Raw genomic sequence first — 25517 nt, forward strand, 5'->3', positions numbered from 1 at the left:
CACTAAATTTAAAAAAATGGATTTGAAAAACAAAACTGAATATAAGTTATTAAATATATAAATGGGACTGTATGATGCACAAGAGTGGGGTATTAAACCTATCTTCTCTTACCCCCCGGTCTGAATTTGACCAAACTGGAAAGAGAAAATCCATAAAGCTTCTTTTACTTGCGAGTTGTTCAGTGGCCTATGTGATACGAGCTGCTGTCTCAGTCAAGTTCACAAGAACCAATTCAGCAATAGGGTCAAGAGTTGATTAACAAGAAAGACTGAACTCTCCTATAGTTAGTTTTTTCCAGTCAGGCTTAAGGCACATTGGTGGAGGCACAAGGAAGCTTCCAATGTCAATGCTACAAGATCTTTATTAAGCATTCTTAAAACTACAATATCCACCTGCTGAAGTGAAAAAACAGATTGACAGAGCCAGAAGAGTACCTAGAAGCCACCTGCTACAGGACAGACCCAACAAAGAAAATAACAGAAAGCCACTAGCCATCACCTACAGCCCCCAACTAAAACCTCTCCAGCGCATCATCAAAGATCTACAACCTATCCTGAAAGATGATCCCTCACTCTCGCAGATTTTGGGAGACAGGCCAGTCCTTGCTTATAGACAGCCTCCCAACCTGAAGCAAATACTCACCAGCAACTGCACACCATACAACATAAACACTAACCCAGGAACCTATCCTTGCAACAAAGCCCGATGCCAGCTCTGTCCACATATCTATTCAAGTGACACCATCATAGGACCTAATCACATCAGCCATGCCATCAGGGGCTCGTTCACCTGCACATCTACCAACGTGATATATGCCATCATGTGCCAGCAATGCCCCTCTGCCATGTACATCAGGAATCATAACATTCAAAAACCAGCGGGAGAACACTTCAACCTCTCTAACCACTCAGTGACAGACTTTTGAAGGTGGCAATTTTGCAACAAAAAAACTTCAAAAACAGACTCCAAAGAGAGACTGCCGAACTTGAATTAGTATGCAAATTAGATACAATTAACTCAGGCCTAAACAGAGACTGGGAATGGTTGGGTCATTACACTAATTGAATCTATTTCCCTATGTTAAGTTCTCCTCACACCTTCTATGGGTCATCTTAATTATCACTTCAAAAGTTTTTTTTCTCCTGCTGATGATAGCTCATCTCAATTGATTAGACTCTTCCTGTTGGTATGCATACTTCCACCTTTTCATGTTCTCTGTATGTATAAATATCTCCTGTCTGTGTGTTCCATTCTATGCATCCGAAGAAGTGAGCTGTAGCTCACGAAAGCTCATGCTGAAATGCATTTGTTAATCTCTCAGGTGCCACAAGTACTCCTGTTCTTACTGCTTATATTGTACCTATGCTATTGCTGATCAGAAGACAATACTTTCTAGTACTGACAGTACAGCACCTTTCAGAGCCTTACCTAAATACTTCTACAGAAATGTGAAGCAAGGAAGAGAAGGAATGTTCTACACTTAGATGACAGGTTCTCTCTTCCCCCTGTACTTTGTTAGCTCCTGTCAACAGTTTCCTACTTGCTCCCTCTCTTACACAGTGAATGGATTCAATTATTATTGATAGGCTACTTAAGTTCTTTTATATTTTAACAAACTAAAAGTAAAAAACAGCATTATGTTAAGGCGCATGACAGCTGGATTAATTGCACGTACTGTATGATTAACAAATCTATACCTACAATGCTTTGCTGGAATATTTGGGACCAGTAGATTACAATGCTAGAAACACTGAAATAAAAAATTGTTTATATTTTTAAAAGGGCAGCGAGAACAAAATGTGAACTATTTGTGTAGGATAGGTCAGGCTGGCTGCAGCTACTCTAATATTAATTTTGTTATAGAGATGTTTCATAGGCAAAGGCAGGTTCAGAGTTTTTTTACTAAGGCAAATGTAAACGAAAAAGAAAATAAGACATAGGTCTTGAAGCACCAGTATGCTGGGATCTCCCTCAGTGCACCAGAACAGTAGAATGGCGGACAAAAGGGGCTCTTATGCCACCTTTCCACCCTCACCCCATGATCTTGGGGTCAGCTAGAGGATGGCCAAAACTCCTCTTACTCACAGAACACCTTAAGAACATAAGAACAGCCATACTGGGTCAGACCAATGCTCCATCTAGCCCAGTATCCTGTCTTCCGACAGTGGCCAATGCCAAGTGCCCTAGAGGGAATGAACAGAACAGGTAATCATCAAGTGATCCATCTCCTGTTGCCCATTCCCAGCTTCTGGCAAACAGAGACTAGAGACACCATCCCTTCTCATCCCAGCTAATAGCCATTGATGGACCTGTCCTCCATGAACTTACCTAGTTCTTTTTTGAACCCTGTTATACTCTTGGCTTTCATAACATCCTCTGGTATGGAGTTCCACAGGTTGACTGTGTGTTGTTTTAAACCTGCTGCCTATTAATTTCATTTGGTGACCCTTAGTTATTTACTCCTCATAACAAAAGAACACTTCCTCATTTACTTTCTCAACATGAGTTATGATTTTATAGACTTCTGTCATATCCTCCCTCAGTCGTCCCTTTTCCAAGATGAAAAGTCTCAGTCTTATTAATCTTTCCTCATACAGAAGCCGTTCCATACGTTCTACACTGGGGATGCCAGGAAGATGTGGCATTGAAACAAAGGAGTGCAAACAGGACATGTGTTGGCCAGGTCTGGCTCAAAATGTTTATTGAGGACTACAGGTACAACACACACATTTTTGCAACCCCAGAAACATTTTATTAATGTACAAAACAGTTATATTCTAATTAATCTTAAACTTATTTTTCCTTCCTGTTAAATAGTCTACTGTAATCATGCTTGTGATAGCCAGTCAGTGTTAATGAATTCTACATGGATCAGGAAAGCTTTTGAACAGAAAGTGGCTCACGCATATTATATATGTATGTATGTGTGTTTAGATATAATTTAAATTATTCTACATGATATATGTACATTTTTAATTATTAAAGTCCATAATGGCTAATAAATAATGTTGCCTCTTACATCTAGAAGGCAAAAGAATCATTCAGTTTTGGTCACAATTTTCTCATCCTAAAGAATTAGAGAACAGAGCTTTCAGTGCCAATTCACTAAGGTACTTAAGCAAATGCCTAGCTTTTAAGCATAAGTAATCCCATTGATTTCACTGGACTTATTTGTATGTTTGACATTAGGCATATTATTAAGTACTTTGATGAATCGGAGCTTATATTGGCTAAAAGAGGCCAGCGATAATAACGAATTCTTGAACACCAATATAATAACATAAGGAGCAATAGAAAAAATATTAATTCTAAAATGATTCAAGTCAACTGGGACAGCCTGAATAAATGATGAAGGTTTCTTACCTGTAATCAGAGTTCTTCAACATGGCTCTGCATGTTCCCACCAATGGGTACTGCAACGCCTTGTGGTGCCTTACAGTAAAACGTCTTCTAGCAGTGTCAGCTAGAGCGCTCCTGCCCCCCCATGCTGTTCCCCACAGCATCAGGAGGTACTCCTTTATAGAGTCACCTTTCAATGTATCACGAGGGTGCAGTACCCATAAGTGGGAATATGCATAGCCACTTGAAGAACTCATTCTTACTTTAAACTGGGAAGAAAGTATAGTGAAGTGTCTACTTTATATTTACAGTTTCACTATATTAGGTACTGTACTGGTGTATGATATCTAAATCAAACTGGAGTATATATTGATTCACTGTTGTGATCCATACAATCTATAAATGTGTTGATCATTCATGATTTTGTAAGCTCTACCATTGCTGTGGTGGATCTTTGAACATAACTGTTCACAGTATATAAACAGATTATACATGATGTAGCTATAAGGAATTGTTTGTGCAACATCTGCAGAATACAAAGCTGGCATATGATAGCTGCATTTGCAGATAATGGAAAATGAAAGCTTTTAAAGGTATTGGAGGGTATAAGTTCATATTTCATTTATCAACAACCAGAGAGATATTTCAGAGGGTCAGAAAAGTGGAGTGGGATATACTTTTCTATATGAATTTTCCATTCCAAAGCAGTTTTAACTGTCTGAAGAGTTCATTTATTAACATTATTTTAAGTGAACATTTAATTCAGCTTTTTCCTCTCTCTCATTATTTTTTAAAGAATCCTTATGTTTCGGTGATTAAAAGTAAAAAGACAGTGAAGCAATCTGAAACTGCTAACTCAAAACTTGCCTGAATATTTAACTGAAAATGTGTATTCTGAGCTAGAGAAAAATTCCCAAGCTTCTGAGTGCTTTAGGACAACAACATTTTTTTAAAAGGTGGCCCTGGGATGTTATGGGCTAATCCGCACACAGAAAGAGGCAGCCAAAATTAAAAGAAAAACACTTAATTCTCCAGTAAGATTTGGAGCTTTAGCTCTACTACTTAATCTCAACTAGGTTAGCCTTGACTCCTCTCTTGGGCTCTCCTGTGACTGTCAGGAAGTAGTCCATGCAGAAGGTGGAGCAGAGCTGCACCACATCAGGGGGAATTGTAGGAGGCACTCTCACTCAAGTTCCCCAGCATGCGTGCTACTACATCCCTTTATGGGGCACAGCTGGTCTTCCTCCACAAGCTGGGTTGGTGAAGGCGAAGCCATGAGGACACACAAAGGGAGCAGATCTTGTATTCACAAAAGCAGATGCTCTACTTTGGAAAAAGTGGATTTTTGTAAAAGGCAAATTAGTAAAGAAAACCTTTTGGATTAATGCAACAACCACCAAGATTGACCTATTGCAAAAGAAATCTAGTTTGCTGTTACTATAATCTACTCATATTTAACATGACTGCTGTCAAAAAAGAGTACAATGAAGAAAAAAGACTCAATGACTATAGCCTGGGCCATCTCCTCTTTCCCGTGCAACCTTAGTTCTGCTCCCTGGGCATGTGCCTTATGATACAGTTTTTAATTGCATGATCATATACTTTGTTTAAAAATACACACACACACACACACACACACACACACGAACCCTGGATGGATGCACAAAGGAGCAAGTCCTAACTTTTGAGTGCTTTACTTTGCAACATAAATAACATTATTTTAATGTATGTTTCAAATGCAATATAAAATACATATTAGTCCATGTTGTAAAATGAAATATTTTCAGCTCAGATTTAGTTTACAAAGTGGAACATTCCAGCTGCTCCATTTTCCATCAATAATCAACAGTAGAAATCATTTTTTCTACTTACTGAGTACAGCTTTGACACTTACCAAAAATCCTCCAGTTTTTGAGTTTCTTATTAGTGTCAAGCCAAGGTTCATCTGTTCCTTTATCTCAGTAACATTTGGGATACGTGTTAAAGCTAAAAATAAAGAGATTAAAGGATAGCAAAAAACTCCTAAATTCCTATAATATGTTCCTCAGTTACAGAATTCAAAGTTTAAGCTTAAGGAACCCAGAGTTTGAAAGAGGAATTTTTCAAATCCCATAAAAGCTTCTGGGACAAAACAAAAGAAAGATAATTGGTGTGAGAAATTTGCTAGACAACATTAGCTGGCCTTGTCACATATCTAGATTAGCATTTATAACTAGAGTGCCTGCTCTCAAGAGCTACAGGAAATAGGCAAAGCAGCCAAACTCCTCAAGTGGCAGTTTAACTATATACAGTACAAATGTTTTTAGTAGATTGAGTGACTACTCTTATTGCTTGCACTACCTGAGATAGCAGATCTCTCTCAACTGGATCAAGACCAAATCTTAGATATTTCAGACAGAATATATAGGATGATGGGAAGATTTGTATGAGAAGAGAAATGCTTTATTCCATAGCACTCTAAAATAGAAATGAAAACAAGGATCTGAACATATGGTATTCTTAAACATCTCATTATTACCTTATGTTGCCCTGTCTATTTGCTACAGCTAATTGTTGACAACCATTTTACACTTAGATTGTAAACTGTTCTGGGTAGGAACAGTCTTTTTATGTGTTTGTTAAGTGCCAGCAAAACGGACCCTGATCAGAACCCCCTAAGCACTGCTGCAATATAAATAATATATACTACTGCTTCCACAACTGCTACTAATTCTACAGTTAATATAGAGCGGATGTAAAAGTGTTAGAGAGAAACAGCAGGAAGTAGCATCAGAGTTATATATTGAGCAGGCTCTAGAAGCTAAAGCTGAAGTGGAGACCAGAGCAGTCCTCTAAAAAGCTCTTCTTTTTAGTAGGCCTAACAAAAAAACAATACAAGATTACATGGTGAGAAGCAGTAACAACCATATGCCTAGACATGCAGCTAATTTTGGTACTAAAAGAAAAATAAAAAGCTATGTTGGAAGAAGAAGAAAAAGTTATGCCTTCCCTATCTTCTTAATAATACCACTCCATATTTTTCAGATTCTTCTCAAGTCTTACCAAAGAATGCTCAGCAATAAAGAAACTATTTAGAAAACATGGACAATATAGTGTCCTTTTTCACTTAATCAGAGTCAGTAAGTCTGTGCTGACTGCCTAATCCGAGTTTATCAAATAATCTGGCCTGGTACGGAAGTGAGGCAAAATGGACAATTACATTAAGTCAGCATTAGTTACAACTTACTTTGTAAATTCAGTTTTTTACATGTGGTTTCAAGTGAGTCAACAGGACATGTGTAGATATCTCCCATTCTATTAGCTGGATACCCACTCCATGGCGAGCCAACAAGCAGCCTAAAAAAACACAAGGGGAAACTGATTAATTCTTTCCTTACACTCTGATGAAGAGCAGTATATTTATTTAAAGATAAACTGAAAATAAATTAGAAAGTCTGAGGCCCCCCTAGATAAGTTAGAGAGGAGCTCACAAGATTTAGCACGTAAAAACCAAAAGAACCCACCCTTTCCAAGTGTCCCAAAACTTTATTCTCTTTCCAAGTGTCCCAAAACTGTGCTTTGCTCAGCTGTGACTTCTCAGGGTGCACAGCACAAAGACAATGCAAGTATTATATCAGAGAACCCTGGTGGTGATTGGGGTTAGTGTATGTGAATGAGAGAATCAAGTATTCAGAGGATGTTTTAATCTAATCTATCATGTGGTTATTAGTATTACGTTATCATGGAACTGGAACGGATCTAAGAGGTCATCTAGTCCAGTCCTCTGCACTCGTAGCAGGACTAAGTATTGTCTAAACCATTTCTGACAGGTGCTTGTCTAACCTGCTCTTAAAAATCTCCAATGACGAAGGCTCCACAATCTCTCTAGGCAATTTAGTCCAGCGCTTAACCACCCTGACAGTTAGAAATTTTTTCCTAAAGTCCAACCTAAACCTCCCTTGCTGCAATTTAAGCCCATTGCTTCTTGTCCTATCCACAGAGGTTAAAAAGAACAATTTTTCTTCCTCCTCCTTGTAACAACCTTTTACATACCTGAAAACTGTTATCATGTCCCCTCTCAGTCTTCTCTTTTCCAAACAAACCCAATTCTTTCAATTTTCCCTCATAGGTCATGTTTTCTAGACCTTTAATAATTTTTGTTACTCTTCTCTGGACTCTCTCCAATTTGTCCACATCCTTCCTGAAACGTGGTGCCCAGAACTGGACACACTACTCCAGATGAGGCCAAATCAGTACAGAGTAGATCGGAATAATTACTTCTCATGCCCTGCTGACAACAATCCTGCTAATACATCCCAGAATGATGTTCGCTTTTTTTGCAATAATGTTACACTGTTAACTCATATTTAGCTTGTGGTCCACTATGAGCCCCAGATTCCTTTCCGCAGTACCCCTTTTTAGGCAGTCATTTCCCATTTTGTGTGTGCGTAACTGATTGTTCCTACCTAAATGGAGTACTTTGCATTTGTTTTTACTGAATGTCATCCTATTTACTTCAGATCATTTCTCCAGTTTGTCCAGATCATTTTGAATTTTAGTCCTATCCTCCAAAGCTCTTGCAACCCTTCCTAGCTTGGTATCATCCGCAAACTTTATAAGTGTACTGTGTAAACCATTATCTAAATCATTGTTATATCACAAAATCAAAGAAACATAGCAAAGGTATCAATAATCACAAATATATAAACAGTAATTAATTTCTAACAAATATAGATAGACAAATAGTGAATTGGGAAATTATGATCTACAGTTTCCTGACAGTAAAAACCCCCATAAAGACCTGTCAGGTAAAAAGTTCACTGATTTCTTTTAAATTATCCTTTTAACTGATAGGAGACATATACTCAACGCTTACACAATGCCAGTGTGTTGCCCAAGTCTGAACTTGAACTCTGCTACTATGCCTTGAAAACACTGAGTCAGGAAGGAAATACAGTAGGTGGTGTTGTGTCTGTTTCACCCTAGACAAGAATTTTAAAGATGCACAGTTTCTAGTTAAGTTGCCAAAAATCTTCTAGTGATTCACTCTCCTCTAATTCTACACTCCTAGCAACTGCCACATACTCCCTTTCCAGAGTCCACACCACTCATAGACTCTCATAGACTCTAGGACTGGAAGGGACCTCGAGAGGTCATCGAGTCCAGTCCCCTGCCCACTCTGAGCACCTTCCATTTGGGGAATGCAGAACAGTTTTCAAACATTAGCCAGTTAATCCCAGATAACTGGAGACACTGGCTTTTAATACAGACATTTCAACTTTCACTTACCATAGAAAGGCAGAAGCGATATAACAGTACGACAGGAAGTGAAAGAGAATTCCATATACCATAGAAAATGCAGGAGAAATGTGGATAAGCAGAACAATTTTCATAGGTATGAACAGTGGTATCTCAAACATTGGATTGTGAAATCACTTAATTAATGATTAGAAAAGGAAAGACCTCTTGCTTATATCCATTAATGACCTCTGATTACACTGGTCTACAATTTGAGAAGTTGTCTGCTTCAGAGATAAAATGCGATATTTATTATGTATTTTGATGTGCTGAATTCAAATATAGCAATTAAAACAACTGATTGGCTACTGTTTCTAAGATATTTAAGTTTTTACATTTTATGTCTATGTATATTGTGTAGATAGTAGAGTTTTAATCATAAATTGTAAACCTAGGTCTTTTCATGTGTTTATGGTTGCTTTACATGATAATATTTCACCTGTCCTGTTTATGGAACACATTAAAAATCAGCGAAAGGGTTATATAAATAAAATTTATTATGAAACAAAAGGCAAAAAACGATTATGTACATAGTTTAGTCCTATTCAGTGTCTACTCGGCGCTTTTTGGCTTGTCTCTTGTATTCGTTAAATGGAGCATCTCTTGTCACTGTCCAGCAATAGTCTGCAAGCATTGATGGGCTCCATTTGCCCTGAAAGCCTGCCAGGAGATTCCACTGCTGTAGTCTGGAGCCCAACAGCTCTGCCTTACTCTTGGGTAGTTCCAAATCCCTGACAAGGTCATTCAGTTCACTTTGTGTTATGAGGTGTGGTTCAGAGGAGGAGGATGGGAAATTATGATCTACAGTTTCCTGACAGTAAAAACCCCCATAAAGACCTGTCAGGTAAAAAGTTCACTGATTTCTTTTAAATTATCCTTTTAACTGATAGGAGACATTATACTCAATGCTTACACAATGCCAGTGTGTTGCCCAAGTCTGAACTTGAACTCTGCTATGCCTTGAAAACACTGAGTCAGGAAGGAAATACTGTAGGTGGTGTTGTGTCTGTTTCACCCCAGACAAGAATTTTTAAGATGCACAGTTTCTAGTTAAGTTGCCAAAAATCTTCTAGTGATTCACTCTCCTCTAATTCTACACTCCTAGGTCTCCTGGGTCCTGTGACATTAATGGTTCAGGACCAGAAGTTTCATCCTCTTCCTCTTCCTCGTCTGACTCAAGTGAGAATGATTCTGGTGTATCAGGAACCGGCAGTCCTTCTCCGTGGGGTACTGTGCGTATAGCTGATGGAATGTTTGGATAATGCACAGTCCACTTTTTCTTCTTTGACACACCTTTCCCAGCTGGAGACACCATGCAGAAGTAACAATTGCTGGTATGATCTCTTGGCTCTCTCCAAATCATTGGCACTGCAAAAGGCATAGATTTCCCTTTCCTGTTCAACCACTGGCGAAGATTTGTTGCACAAGTGTTGCAGCATATGTGTGGGGCCCACCTCTTGTCCTGATCTCCAATTTTGCAGCCAAAATAAAGGTGATAGGCTTTCTTAACCATAGTGGTTAGACTGCGCTTTTGGGATGCAAAAGTCACTTCACCACAAACATAGCAGAAGTTATCTGCACTGTTCACACAAGTAAGAAGCATCTCTGCTCACTTTGGCTAAACAAAAACGTGTTCCTTTGCAAAATCAAACACTGACAAATAAGAGAGCACCACACTGTATGATTTCCAGAGCTGATATAGGGCAATTTGTTCAGCAGAGTGATGTAAGCTTCATTATGATTGCATCATCCATGACTTCTAGGAATAACATGATGCAATTCAGATCATGTATGATGCAATACCAGTTTCAGATTGCATCATTCATTGTTTTGCCTAAAAAGCAAGTACTGTCCAAACCCAGTCATAGATTTATTCATAGATCCAGTCAAAGACGTATTTTAGTCATTTCTGGTTTAAATTGAGATCCCTTCCCTTTATAACTCACTTATCCTCCGCCATTCCCAAGTCAAGGGTCGTATATACTGACCCAATAGCATATCTTGAAAACTAGAGCCAATCAACAATTTTAAGCATCATTTTCGTTCTCGGTGATCCAGAATTAGTAAAGTTGGACTACACATATTTCAGAAGCATTTTGGCTGTAGAGCAGTGTTATAGAATATTAACCAGTCAGTAATTTGTGTTTATATGAAAGAGTAACAAAAAGCAAAGATATGATAGGAAAGGGTTCCTGTTGAGAAAGTTTTATAGAGTTTAATAGAAAATGATAACCTTTCAATAGTAGAAATCTAAAGGGAATTGTATCCCCCACCTCCTATAGAATTCTATCGGATAGTCAAAACAAAGTAAAAACAAAAATTATAGCAATGATATTTTCTATTATGTATTTTCAAAGCAATTTCTATGTAACTTTACTACATTTCCATGGGACCCACACGACTTAATTGCTATTCAAAACTATAGAAATTCAATAAAATGTGTCTGATAAAAAATATTACATATCTTAACACATAAAGGATATTTCAGGTTTATTCAGACAAAATATTTCTATAAACCCCTTAGAATGTATTTCAGTTCAACTAAACACAACAGTATGAAGAACAAATAACAATACTTCATTTTAGCAGCACAAGTCAGTCAACAAAAATATAACAGAACTGTAGAACATACCTAACCTTTTTCCCTGTGTAGTATTTTAAAAATAAATGCCTGCATCTCAATTATCTTGCTGAAAACAGTGATTATGCAACAAAAGAAAGAAACAGAGCGAATTTAGCCACCCCCAAAACATCTGATATACTTTGTTTTGTAAGCAAACAGGATTTTATGTCCTTGCAGCAATTCCAAACCTATCATATGGTGTTATAAATATCTCTCTATAAAATATGATAATGCCAGATTCTCTGTATAGTCCAGAGAAATGGATATTGGATTATTGACAAAGGTCTACTGAAACATGAAGAAAATCTGCTTTATGACTCTAGTACAAAACCAATAACCAGGCTGTCCAATAAAGCCTATAATTGGGATATTCACTAGTTTCCTCTGAAAAGGTTACTGTGCTTTTTGTTATTCTCTACAATCCACTAAGTACATGCAGAGATGGAAGGGTTTTGTGTGCGCATGCAGAAAATTGTGCAATTATCTCATATTTTATTTAAGGCAAACCAGAAGATAATAAGATAAAATAAAATGCAATTAAATTTATTTCAGATCCAATCCTGCTCCCATTTTAATCAATGACAAAATTCCTGCTAGAGGCAAGATTGGACCCAAAAACCAGTATCTTCACAAAAAGGGGATTGTGTTTACAATATAATTGTTGTTTTGTATTTAAAGAGAACCTAAAATACAAGGAAGTTCTAATATACATCAATTAAATTTTGCTCTTTCCCTCTTGTGTGTTTGACAATCAGTTTCCCCACTCTATGTGTGGGCCTCTCTACAGCAAAATAAGAGAAAAATATTTACAACAGAAAAATGTCATTGTAAAACCAAACCAAAACAAAATTTAGTAGTATCTGAAACTAAATTTCTCTTTTGGAACTGACTAGGTTTCAAGTTGATGATCTCATTTAAATATTTTAAAACATCACTCTGCATATAATCTGTGAATATTTCACTCTCTATAAATATGTATATTATATATAACTATTTGTATGCTTTTTTCTAAGTTTGTCAAAATACGTTTAAGCATCCACAAGAGAAACTACTTATTAAAACAAGGTCATCCTTGGTAGATTTTGGAAATACTTATCATAAGAGTAATATATGGCGTATGTGACAAATATAATGTCTGGACTGTGCTGGAGTCATCCTGTAATGATGGGTTATGTCTAAGTCACATATTTGCAGTATCTTTTATTCACATAGAAACTAACTGTGAAAATATGAAACAAGCAAAAGAAAACAATTATGTAAAGATTTCACCACTCAGGTAGCTGAACCGCAGTTATTTTAATGCCTACATTTGTAGATTAATAAAGTGAGTGTTTCCTTATCTATGAGTTGCCAGCAGTTCCCTGGGGTGGAAGGGTTTCTACCCTGTACCCGTTCCCTGTCTCTGCTCTTCCATGAAAGCTAATTTGCACAATTATTTGCTCCTTAGGATATATCTACACAGCCAGTGGCAGCTCATGGCAGTGAGCCTCGGAGCCCAGGTCAGCAGACTCATGCTACCGCTCTAAAATTAGAAGTGTAGACAGTGCTTTTCAGTTGCAACTCAGGTTGGACCTTGGGAACTGAAACCTAGGGAGGCCGCCCCATCCCTAAGCTTCAAAGCCTCAACATCTACACAGATATTTTTAGTGCTGCAGCGTGAGCCCCATGAGCCTGAGTCTGCCGACCTGGCCTTGGAGGCTCACTGTTGTGGACTGTGTAAATGTATCCTTGGGATATGTCTATACTCCAATTAGACACCTGCAGCTGACCAGTGCCAGCTGACTTGGGCTCTTGGGGCTCGGATTAAGACACTTTTAATTGAGGTCCTTCCTCACAGGGTCTTAGATCCTGTGTTCCAGCCTAAGCTTCTATACTGCAGTCCCTTAGCCCACCCCCTGGGTGTTTAACTGCAGAGTAAATATACACTTAGGGCCAGCAGCTCTGCATAAACCACTGCACTAAATTTCCACCTCCTCTGAAGAACTTTGGCCATACCTATACCAGGAAAATAATTCATGTTAGAAAGTAAAATAGCTTGTTAATTTATTATAAACTAACAATGTTAAACATGACTCAGCACCTAGTATAGACAGGGATAAGCTTTGTTTAAGAGAATGTCAGTTGGTCATTGCTAACTCCAGGGTTTCCGTGACAGGTTCACCATTTTTTATAATATCAACCATCAGAAAACTAAAAGCAATGAAGCCACAATGGCTGCTCAAGTATTTATCCCCAGGGTACTTGGCAGGCAAGGCTAACTCGTGCAGCCACCTGTGGTGCCGTGACTTCACTGCCATTGTTACTCAAGTTAGCTTTGATCTAGCTAGATCTATGTTAACTCGGGTATGTCCACATTTGCTTCTCGATCTGCATTCATCATCATGTACCTATTGCACCTCTGGCATTTAAGGCAGTGACGAAGCTCCCCCACTCCTGTCTGTTTCTGGCAAGTCTTTCAATAGTTTCCCAGCTGTGCCCCAGGTTTTTCAGCTCGGCTTCCACAGCCCTTCGCCATGTTGTTTTTGGGTGGCCTCATTTTCATTTGCCTTCAGGTGTCCATCTTATTGCTACTCTGGTGATGGAATCAGTTTCCATCTGAAGCAAATGCCCAATCCATCTCCAGCATCTCCTAGCAATGATGGAGCTCAGATCCTCTTGGCTGCACTGGGTCAATAGATCTTGGTTTGAGATTGTTCTGGGCCAAAAGATATGGAGGATTTTTCTGAGGCAGGCTGTATGGAATGAAGACAGTCTGGACATGTCATACTTTCTCATTCTCCAGCATTCAACACTATAAAGTAGCATTGAAAGTATGCAGCTCTAATAAATTTTGAGTTTGGTTTTGGTGTATTTTGATAATTTTCCAGACTGTAATTAAGCTCCTGAAGGTGTTCCTGGCTTTACTGATTTTGTTCTGGATGTTCTGGCTTGTTCCACCATCTGTACTGGTAATGGTGATTAAAAGTCATGATATCTGTCTTATTATGGCTGATTTTCTGTCCAGTTTGTTGGCTGAATGCATTGAGTCAAGTTGTTTTTGCTTGACTATGGTGTTGGGTATGTGATAGGAGAGTACCATCATCTGCAAAGTCCAGGTCTTCAAGGGATGAGAAGAGTGTCCATTTAATGCCTCTTGGTATGTCTTCTGTTGTACACTGCATTACCCACTTCATGGCAATGCTGAAGAGGATTGCAGACATGACTCACTCCAGACGTACTCCTGTTTAGACATCAAAACTGAGCTCACTGTGATCAACACTGCATGTAAAGTTGAAATAGACATTGATTATACAGAAAGGAATTCCATTGCCTGCAGAATGCACATATGTGAATGCTATCAAAAGCCTTCTCAAAGTCTATGAAATTTATGTAGAGTTGTCATTGCCATTCTAAGCACTGTTCTATTATGTTTCGTAGAATGAAGATCTGGTCCGTGGAGCCACGCTATTTCAGCAAACCAGCTTGCTCTTTTCTGAGAATGCTATCAAGTTACCCTTGCCAGGAGCTTTCCCATTTTTAAGGTTTGATGGCTTGAATGATTTCTTCCTTAGTTGGGGTGTCTGTGTTGATATCAAGATCTTCTTCTGCCTCCTGGATGTTTGATTCCTCTTTAGGTGGCCCACTGTTCAGCAATTCTTTGAAATACTCTGTCCAGTGCATTTCTTGTTCTTTTTCATTTGTTAGTAGATGTCCTTGTCTGAGAGTGTTTGTTGGTGTCTGCCATTTACCACTTGTAAGCTGTGTCACTTTGTAGATGGTTCCTTGTACACCACGGGCAGCTGCACCTCTGCTTGTGTTGCCAGATTATTAATATAATGCTGTTTGTCTGCTCTTACAAGGCATTTGACCTCCTGGTGTGCCTTGCTATACTGTTAACTGTATTTGTCCTTTAGCTTCTGGGATTTTGTGTCTAAAACTTTGTTCTTCAGGGCTCGTCGGGTTTCTATGGCGTTCCATGTGTAATCCACTCCTTCCGTCTCTTCTGCTTGTAGCCTAGATAGGCTTCACTGTTCTGTTTATAAATTTCTGTTACTTTATCCCACTTCTTGTTGATCTCCTCATCTGCATTCCCTTCCTCTTCATCACAGTCTGCAAGTGCTTGAAGCCGGTTCTTTAACTGCAGAATGAAGGCTTTCTGTATTTCGGGGTACTTTAGATTGACAATGTCATAACATCTATGTCCCTTGTTTGGTGGACCCATAATTCTCAGTTTTAGCTTGATGGAGACTGTCAGAAGGTGGTGGTCGCTGTCAGCATCTGCACCCCTTCTTTCTTTCACATCTGTCAGCAAGCGTCGACATTTGCCATTGATCATGATATGGTCAATCTGGTTCTTATCTCTGCCATTTGGAGAACACAGTGTCAACTTATGAATTTCATGATGTTGAAATTGGGTTCCACCAATGACTCAGTCATTCATATTACAGAAATCAACAAACTTCTCTCCATTTTCATTCATGGTGCCATACACATGACTTCCTATTGCTCTATTGTTTGGGTGGTGAAGCATTGGATTGGGTTACCTAGGGAGGAGGTGGAATCTCCATCCTTAGAGGTTTTTAAGGCCCGGCTTGACAGAGCCCTGGCTGAGATGATTTAGTTGGTGTTGGTCCTGCTTTGAGCAGAGGATTGGACTAGATGACCTCCTGAGGTCATGATTCTATGAAAAGCCACATGCCTATCTACCTATTTTCCTTTTCCCACTTTGCATCTCTCCTGCCCAGCAAATGCCACCCTCCCTCTCCTGTCTCCCAAACTCTGTTCACCAGCTCAAAATGGTAGCCAGCAGCCTGATACAACCACAGCCTTATACTAGCCACTCTCCTGCATTAGATTTGAATAATGAAAACATTCAATTGTGCAAAATACAACTGTTTATTGAGACAGTGTCTACAGGAAAAAGAGTCTAGCCAGTATTCTCAGCTTACATGAGACAGACCTGGACTTTGCATGCCTGTAAAGGTAGAAAGGCTCTCTGCTGAGGTATAAATCCCCAGTTACACCCATTCTTATAGGAGAAGAGATTTGCCTTAGGAATAACAAAGTCCTTAAAAGGCTTTTCACAGGCTTACATAGAAGAAAAATGCCTCAGACAATCAGTACAGAACCCTATCTATTTTTTTCTGTGCTGTCACCATGTCTGCAGGGGAGATAGAACAGACTCTAAGACTGAGAAATTGCTTGATTTTGGTCCAGACATTCTGTGGAATAGCTGCTTGGTCACTCCTCTTGGTATAATAACTTGCAACTCCCTTCCACTCTTGATGCACATCTGGGGAGAACCACCTTAGTAAATAACTTCACAGCATATCACACTGGTCTGCCTTTTTTGTATAAGGCCATTTTCTGCCTCAGGGTAATGTCATCCACAGTGAGGACAGCCTACAGGATGCTGCTCAGTTTGCCTCAGAGGTCCCCCAGTAACCCCTTGATACTGTATAAGCACCTCCAAGACAGAGCCAATCTGCAAACCCAAACCAGGAACATGTTTCCCACCCTGCTTCCCAGGCACCACTGCAAGCCTGAACAGCAGGTACTGCACAGACAAAATCCCAATACAGCCCTCCTCATGCACACACCACTTACCATCTCTGAGGTTCTCTCCCAATACTGGGAAGAATCTCTGGGAGGGAAAGTCAGAACTGCATTTAAAAATAATGCTATCACAGCCTCTCTGGAAGACAGAACAATAACCACTTGCTGGCATTTTTTTTTCCTGTTCCCACAGCCAGTCACCTTCAGGAGCCAAACCCTCAAGGACAGGGCCTTTATCAATGGCTGAGTGACTGTCTAATCTGAAGGGGGGGAAACCCAGAAACTCGGGATGAAATGTTCCAAGACCTCATTGCAGATACCACTTCATCCCCTGTAGTAGCACCATCTGCGCAGTGTCATATTCTTCTTCCTTGTCCTCATCCTGCTATCTCTGCCACCGCTGAAGCTGCTACTGCTGCCACATCACCTGCTCAGGAAGAGCTCTCAGGTGAAGCCACCTTGCTTTGAGAACTGAAATACAGCTCAAGCAGCTTCTGTCTGGCCACGGTTGCCGGCAGAGTGGCAGGAGATTGTTGGGTCCACATTGGACAACAGCAATTTGAAAAAGGCACTAGCCAATCAGAAAGGAAGCATGGGACAGAGAGAGCGGAATCATGAGACTTAAAAAAAAAAATCTGAACTCTCCTGGTATCCACTATGCATTCCAGAATGCCCACTGCTCAGCAGTGAAGCAAAGGACCACGGAAATACCCTCTGAGAATGCCGCACAAACCACCAGTGTATACACAATGATAAGAACTAAGAGAGGCACAGCTGTCCCATGTGCACACTATTATAATGGCCTCCATATTGTGCATTAACTAATGCATGGCAAATCAATCCGGTTTAACTCCCTCACCCCTGAAAACAAGCCCTAAATATGCATGTAAGTTGTATGTTTTTTTTTAATTTATACTTCTCTAATGTTTTGTTCCAAATGCTAAATAAAAATACTTTAAGAAGGTTGTTGGTCACTAGATCACTAAACAAAGGTTCCCAAATGGAGGAAACACAGGTGCCTGAAAACAAGTTGGAACTGCATGGTGAAAAACAGTTCATACACAGGGTATTGTATCCAGATCCTGGTCTAAGAGTGGAGGAATTGTCGGATTCTACCCTGAGACAGGCAATGGAAAGAGACCCAAGACCTGAGGTTGGGGCAATTTGAAAACCTAGAAAAGGGACAGAGGACTATCTAGCCCCATAACCATGATACCTGGCATTTGAAACATCATGTTTTCCTCTTCTAACAGATGTGCTGACCCAGCTGAAGGCATTCATTATTAATTTTTTTCATCATTGTTGTCTACATTTGAAATGTTATGATTAAATATTTTTTCTTACATCTTGAAACTTCCAGAAGTAATCAATTTTTTTTCAATTGTGCATATATTTCCAATGAATGCTGGTTATGACACTACTGCGGTATTTGTTTGGAAATAGATGATTGATAGATCGATGGATAAAAGGGAGGTCAGATTGGAGGTTTAATGCTAGCTTTGTATTTTTTAAAAACAAATAAAGCAAATGTTCTGTATGTGAAGCATAAAATAAAGATTCTGAATACCAGCAGGAAGAATGCATGATGTTAAATAAAAGATTTGGAAACATGTGCTTTTAAATAAATACCACACACAGTTTATAGAATATCTAATTAGACTCATCAATTTTCTCTAAACGGCATTTCATCATGAAGCTAATCTGCATTACACAATTATGCAGAGACTAAACTGAAACACTACAACAAATTTTATTAGTCAGTCTTCAAAACTTTATATACACAGAGTAATGAGTCTGAATTTTATGAAGTCATGGAAAGTGCAGAGACAGTGATAAACCACACAGACTGTGGGAGGGGCATATCAAAGTACAACATGCATTATCTTTGGGAAACTACACCAGGTCACAACCAAGAACCAGCAAATGTGTAATATATTCTAATATGTTGCAAAAGGCCCCATGTGTATCTACAATTAAGGGTTGAAGATCTTAGTAGTAGTCAGATCAAAATTTTCTGTTCACTTTGACTTGTTCCGCACCACCATTCTAAACAAACATGATTAATGAAATAATGAACAAGCCAAGATAGTACTTCAGTCTGAGGCCCCAGTTGCTTCATGTAGCAAAGCAGGAACCAAACTGGAAAACCTGTCTGCAGAAAGGGGAAAAGGGATGCCAACAGGCAAGAAGCACCACAATTGTCTGTGGCTAAAGCTTTGTGTGAATTTTTATTTTTTTTTTAAATCAGACCTTAAACTTTTGTTGGGAAATTTACTCACAGTCTGGAAGGGAATTTCTCAGGGTAGAGAGAGACCCACTCCAGAATAGCCAGTGGTTAGGACTGTCACATGGCAGACCCAGGTTCACAGTTCCCTACTCTGCCTGATGCAGATCAGGGATTTGAACCCTGTTCTTCCACAACCCAGATGAGTGCCCTAACCACAGGGCGACAGTCTGTCTCAAGCTCTCCTCTGGAGCTGTTCCATTTTGTATAAATAATTCAATATTCATTAAGACAGAAAAACTGATTTTATAACACAGTGGTTATGGACTTAGACCTGGGTCTCCTACATCCGAGGTGAGTGCCCTGATGACAGAGCTATAGGCCATTCTGGACTAGGTTTCACTTACTTGTTTTTCATGAAATTTTTTTAAAAGTCTCAGTTTTGTTCTATTTTATTTACTTTCTCTAAAATATTTATTTTATTTACTTTCTCTAAAATATTTTGGTGGCTTTAAGAGATAAAATAAAACAATGTTACAGTAATACAGCTAATAGATGCCACACATTATTCCTAAAGCAGAAATCTCACACAGATAATTATGTCTAATTATTTGGAATGCCATGAGAAATAAAAATAGCAATTGCCAGAGTAAGATGTTTGCTTTAGTGTTAGTAATATTCCTGGATTGTCTTGAAGCAGCATATCGATGTAACTATTCATTAAAGAAAAGACATTTTAATAACTGATATTCATGGATACAATTGACTTCTTGATTTTGGAACAGAAAACACCCAACAGTATGATACAGTAAATTCTTGATCCCACAAAATATACTGTTAGTAGCTTTTGGGAGGGGGGAGGGGGCTATATTTTAAAGATAGATTGTTATCCCTTCCACGCTCTGTCCTTATTTAAAAAAAAAACTATATAACAATTTGAAAGAGAAACTAAAACAGAATAATATACTTCACTGTTAGAATTCTAACAAAGATGATCACATCAGAGGGACAGATCTCTCTTGGTAACAGAATATGTTTTACTTGGGTCAGGACACGTATAGCCCTATTATATCCAATCACCTTGAACACAGGGAAGGGAAAGGCACTAAATCCAAATCCAGTCTCTACTGGAAATAAGTAAAGAACTGGAGGCATAAAGAACTGAGTTTTGGATCTCTAATTTCTCATTCTTCAATACCTACTCTGGCAGCCTACTTGGATTTTTGCCAGAAGCTTTCCATATGCTTGTTTTACTGGTCCACATCACTTGCCATCTGAAGTTCACAAAGGTAATAGTTTCCAGTAAAGCCTTCTTGACCATGACACAATTATTTAGTTTACTCTGAGTTGTGGGATTAGTATATCTTCATATGATTTCTTGCATTAAATATCTTTCAGGATGAGGAGAATCAGAGTGCCTTTCTTATTATTTCCAAGTGCAATTCACATTATTATTTGATAACATTTTTGGATGTATAGAGGGTTTCTCTTTACTCAGTTTCAAGTCACATTTTAATAGTGCTCATGGAATATTAATGTTTTGATACTGTATCTGATTCTCCAAGAGTAGTAAATACTTTCTGTTCTTATGCAATGCACAGTACATCAGTCTCACACCAATCTTGTATCACCTTGGCAAGTAAAATTTTCTAGGGTGACATTTTCAGCATTTGGTATTTGCTCAATTGGGAGAAGTTTGACACATAGTTTTCCACTGCTGATCACAGGAATCTGATCAGGAACTGAGGATTTTGTTGTGGGCATCCTGCTGGGAAAATTAACTCACAGCAAGGAAGACTGCATCCTAATCGGTCTTCATTTTTCCACTGAGCTTCTTGAATGTGTTCCTTCTGGCTTCCCCTTACTTATTCAAACAGCTCCTCCCCCACCCCCCAGCTACAATTAGGAAGTTGAGCTTTGTATTCTAGACTTTTGAGGCCAGTCTGGTTTGTGACCACTGCATACCTCAAACCCAGTTATTCTGGGGTCAGTTAGCTCCACGCAAGACGAGTTTTCAATGGTCCCTGTAGCTACCATGGGCTCCCTAACACACACCAATGCTGTTGTAGCCCTGAACTTCCTGCTAGGCTGTCTTCCCTCAGCCCTCTCACATGGCCTTCCAGATGAGTTCTTACATCTTCCCTACAGGAGAATATATACACAGCTCCTACTCTGCACAAACAGATTCTGTTCTCTTCATGATTTTATGCATCCCTCATCACAACAGTATCTAAGCAGCTCCCAGAAGTAAGCAACATATTGTTTGCAATGTTGATATAGCCAGGCTAGTCCCAGGATATTAGAGACAGGATGGGTGAGGTTGGTCCAATAAAAGATGTTATCTCACCTACCCGGTCTCTCTAGTAAGCAACATGACTAACATCTGTTATGGGTGGTTCTGTATTTCTCTCTTCCCGTACCTAGGGAAAAATTGTCGAATTTCTTAAATTACATATGTATACACACTGTGCTGTGTGTTTATATTAGCAAAAGCAAGGTTGAAGAAGTGTGAATTTCTGTTTAAACAGGTGAGTTTCATAGTGGTTCTTAGATTCTGCAGCAGTTCATTCAGAGTCTTGAACTGGCTCCCAAGAAAGCTTTGCCTTCTTGTAGTGAGCAGGTCAATTGTACTTAAGGAGCGGAGTTGTCAACTGTGTACACTGCCTATTGGCCCACTCAGTGCAGGTCTACTAGCAAAAGGCTCTAGTGGAAAACCTGGCCTTTATAGAAGGTAGTGGCACAACTTAATGAAGGCCTCAACCTGTGTACATCACTCCCAAATCTACTGTTGTCAACAAGAATTCCACACACAGACTGAGGGCTGTGCATAGCTGTGATGGGGTGGACTAGGTCCAGTGGTCCCCTGGGGCCCACCACACCCCATCCAAGAGAGGAGCAGAAGAGAAGTCCTTCAAGCAGTCTAGAGTGGTTGCAAGGAAGCAACCAATGAGGGAGGCCACAGGGAGCAGCCAATCAGGGACCAGCAGACTCATAAAAGGAACTTAAGGATCAGAGTCAGTCAGTTGCTCCCTGGAACTGGCAGAGAGAAGCCGGTGTTCCTGGCGGGCAGAAAGAGCAGCAGGACCACGGACAGCTTGGTGCTGACAGGGACCCAGGGAGCAAAAGAAAGCTCCTAGCTGGCTGCTGGGACTAAGTAAGGACTGAACTCAGGGAAGGCTGCATGAAGACATTGTCTCCAGGGAGGAATTCCTAGGTGTACAACCACATACCAGAAAGGGTTTGTTCGGTTTCACATGCAGACAGTGTGAGAGACTCAGACAGGAGGCTGAGTCACTGAAAAGCACAAAAGGGGTTACCACAAACTGAGAGACTGCAGGCATACACACTTGACCAGGAAGTACTCACGAGAGATGGGTTCCTCCCTGTTAAAATAGCTTAAAATAAGGACTAGATCTAAAAAGAGCCTTTATTTTATAACAAAGGAACAATAAATCTTTTCCCTGCATATGAGAAAGAAAATAATCTAGAAATGAAAAGGTGAAAAACAACAAAGCAAAGAGTGAGTGCCCTACTTTCAGTCTCTCTCAAGAAGTCATTAGAAATTGTAAGAAGAAACTTTTTCACTTTCTTCACTGAATAGGCTGTGGTGGATCCTGATAAATAGAGAGAGGGCTATTAAAACTTCCCTTGACCCGTATGGGACAATGGCCAGACATGCTGTAATGAGATAAGTGATGACTAAGTGCATACCTGCAAAAAGCATTTGCAGATTCATAACATTAATTTTCTATGAACATGTGGAAAAGATAGGGGAAGTTATATGCCAAGGACCTGCATTCTTTTTGCCCCTGAACCTGGTCAGTACCCACCAAGTACAGGTGGAAAACAGTTTTCACTGCATTAACAATGGTGTAACAGGGAAGCATAATATAAAATTAGGTTGTACGAGGCTTGGGTCTAGTTCTTCAGTAATAAGATTAAAGAAAATTTACAAAAGGATTGAACTCCTAATACACTTGGAAAATATTGTGTAGTGCAGCATTCATAGGAATCAATTCATTTCAGGTGAATGTGCTTAGCTTCCCTTCAGTAGTTTTGAACAAAGGCTTAAATAGATGACCAAAGGAGCTATGTTGCTTAGCTACAGTAAGTGGACAAAATAAATAGAAATAGGATGGGGAACACTTTCTGCAGTAACCAATGAGGAAGGGGAACCATGCGGAGAGCAGTACTTATCCAATCTAGAGAGAGGAGCTCAATTCTCCTTTGCTTTTAGCAGAGAAAGTGGAGCTGTGTTCAACCTTAAACTCTTAGCGACCATCTCTACATATAGGATAAAAACAGAGAAATGGTGGGATCTAGATAATGCTTACATTCAAGATCATGTAAAAGCTGTAGTAAGAGAAATAAAAAGGCAGACACGTTTATGGATGAGAAAGATCATTACATATTTTACAACTACTTATTTTATCATCAGCTAAAATATTAATATTTTAGCCAGTGTTTTATTAGATTTGTCATCCATCCCTTTTATAAGAACCAGAGGTGATCAAGCAGGAGTTTTAAAATTATTTTTACAAGAGATAAATTATGACTTTCGAACACTTTTCATATAACAATTTAGATGATATCTGTTAATTCTAAATATGGCACATTTCAATATTGATATTTCTAAATTTTAAATACAAAGAATTTCAGATTTTATACATTTTCTTTTCGCCAAAGTTGTACAGACCCTTAGTATCTTTCAGGTAATGTTAAACAAACATATTAATTAATGCTTCAGTGTTAACTTTATTCTAATTTATGGAGAAGTATTTACCCAAACCACTAGACATCATCTTAAAATAAATTAATTAAGTATAACATATACTATATATGTATATATAGTAGATCCCTCTGCTACTGCAGATGCCTTAATGTTTGTGATTAAGCAGGGTTTTTTAAAATGCATATTATTCAATAAATTAGTTTACACTCAATTCATGTTTTTACAGCTTTTTCAAACCATGAAGACTACAAACAATTTTAAAAATAGAAGATTCTGGAGCACAGTTCTGTGGTTGGGGTGGATTCCACAGAAATTCTGTAGCTGTAGAATGACAGAATACACCAGGGCCTGAGTAGGGCTGATTTGATATAAGGAAACACAGTTATACATACTACATGGTTCAAATGAACAGCTGAGAATATATCAGAAACAAAATTGTTTAAATCAAAATTTGCATCATTTAGACATACACCTCTGGACATCGTTTAAATATCACCAGATATGGAAGTGCTTGTTGTACCACCAGATAGAAGGGCATTAAATTAAGGAACTAAGACTTGTAGGTAGAATTGGCCAGGAATTTTTTTATCAAAATATTTTTTTTGATGGCCATCTGGAAAACCAAACCATCTCCCAGAAATGGTAACATTAATATCAGCAACATTAAGACAGAATAATTTCCCAAACGTATGCAATGTGTGACAGTTAGATATGTGGATACAAATGTGTCTGAGATCGCCCTGAAGATTTTGCACTTGAGTGCAAGGGTGAAGAAGTTGTGGCACGTATTGCTTTGGTATTTGTTGGAGGTGTGAAAGCATTATGGTATGTTGAAGTGTGTTATTGCTGCAATGTAGGCAATATGAAAGTGGCAAGGATGCTTTTCCCTTAATTTATTTCCAACTTTTTCAGATTTTGAGTCGGTGGGGGTGTGTCCTGATGCAACCTTAACTGTCACTAACAAGTTTTGTGCAATTCATATAATATTAACCTTCTGAATGCAGGATCTTACCTTTCTTTCCTCCCTCCCTCCCTCCCACACACAATACAATACTATGCATCTGTAAAATCTTCCATAAAAGGAGAAGATCACTTACCTGTAATTGGAAGTTCTTTAACATGCGTGGCCCCCTATCTGTATTCCATATGTGGATACCTATGCACACCATGCACCTGAGGATGGAAAATCTTGCAAGTAGCATAGGTTGGTCCGCAGCTGCACCCTGGATCTCCTTGTGCTCAGCACTGCAGTATAAGTGGAGATGCAAACCGACAGCCTCTTCAGTTCCTTCTGTACCATGAATCCAGTTACAATCTGAGGCAGAGGGGAAGGCGTGTGGGTAGTGAAATAGTTTGAACAGTCTCTGAACATGAACACTCCAAGTCTGACGCCCATCCAAATACCAAGCCATGAGGTGAAGAGAGTCTGAGCTGGGGTGTTTGATCCTGCTATTCTCTGGTATTAGCAGATCCAGGAAGGACTGAATGCTGATGGGTTGACATTCACAGGAGGACCAGAAACCAGAACTGTCTTGGACAACTTGTTGTAAAGAGAATGACTCGTGCTTTGACGTGATGCATTTTGTTAGAACCTGGGGTAGTAGTTGGATGGGACGGAAAGTGTACCTCAAGTAGCTTGTCCAGGACAATAGGAGGCACTGTCACTAGAGTCCTGATCCCGTGCTGCTCTCAACAATATACATTGAACTTCTTAATTAATTATCCTCTTAGAGTTGGTATGGCAACTTCCACCTTTTCATGTTGTGTGTATAGATAGATAGGATAG

The 25517-nt window shown here is 39.1% G+C and overlaps 1 protein-coding gene across 1 annotated transcript in view; it reads right to left on the bottom strand.

Moving 5' to 3' along the window:
- ITGA2 (integrin subunit alpha 2) overlaps positions 1 to 25517 on the bottom strand; it is a 102970-nt gene that overhangs the window by 44438 nt on the left and 33015 nt on the right. The window contains 2 exon segments of the mRNA XM_030566138.1: positions 5235 to 5326; positions 6567 to 6676. Coding sequence (XP_030421998.1) covers positions 5235 to 5326; positions 6567 to 6676 — 202 coding nt within the window.

This window comes from Gopherus evgoodei, chromosome 6 (assembly GCF_007399415.2).
Source record: "Gopherus evgoodei ecotype Sinaloan lineage chromosome 6, rGopEvg1_v1.p, whole genome shotgun sequence".
NCBI classification, from domain to species: Eukaryota; Metazoa; Chordata; order Testudines; family Testudinidae; genus Gopherus; species Gopherus evgoodei.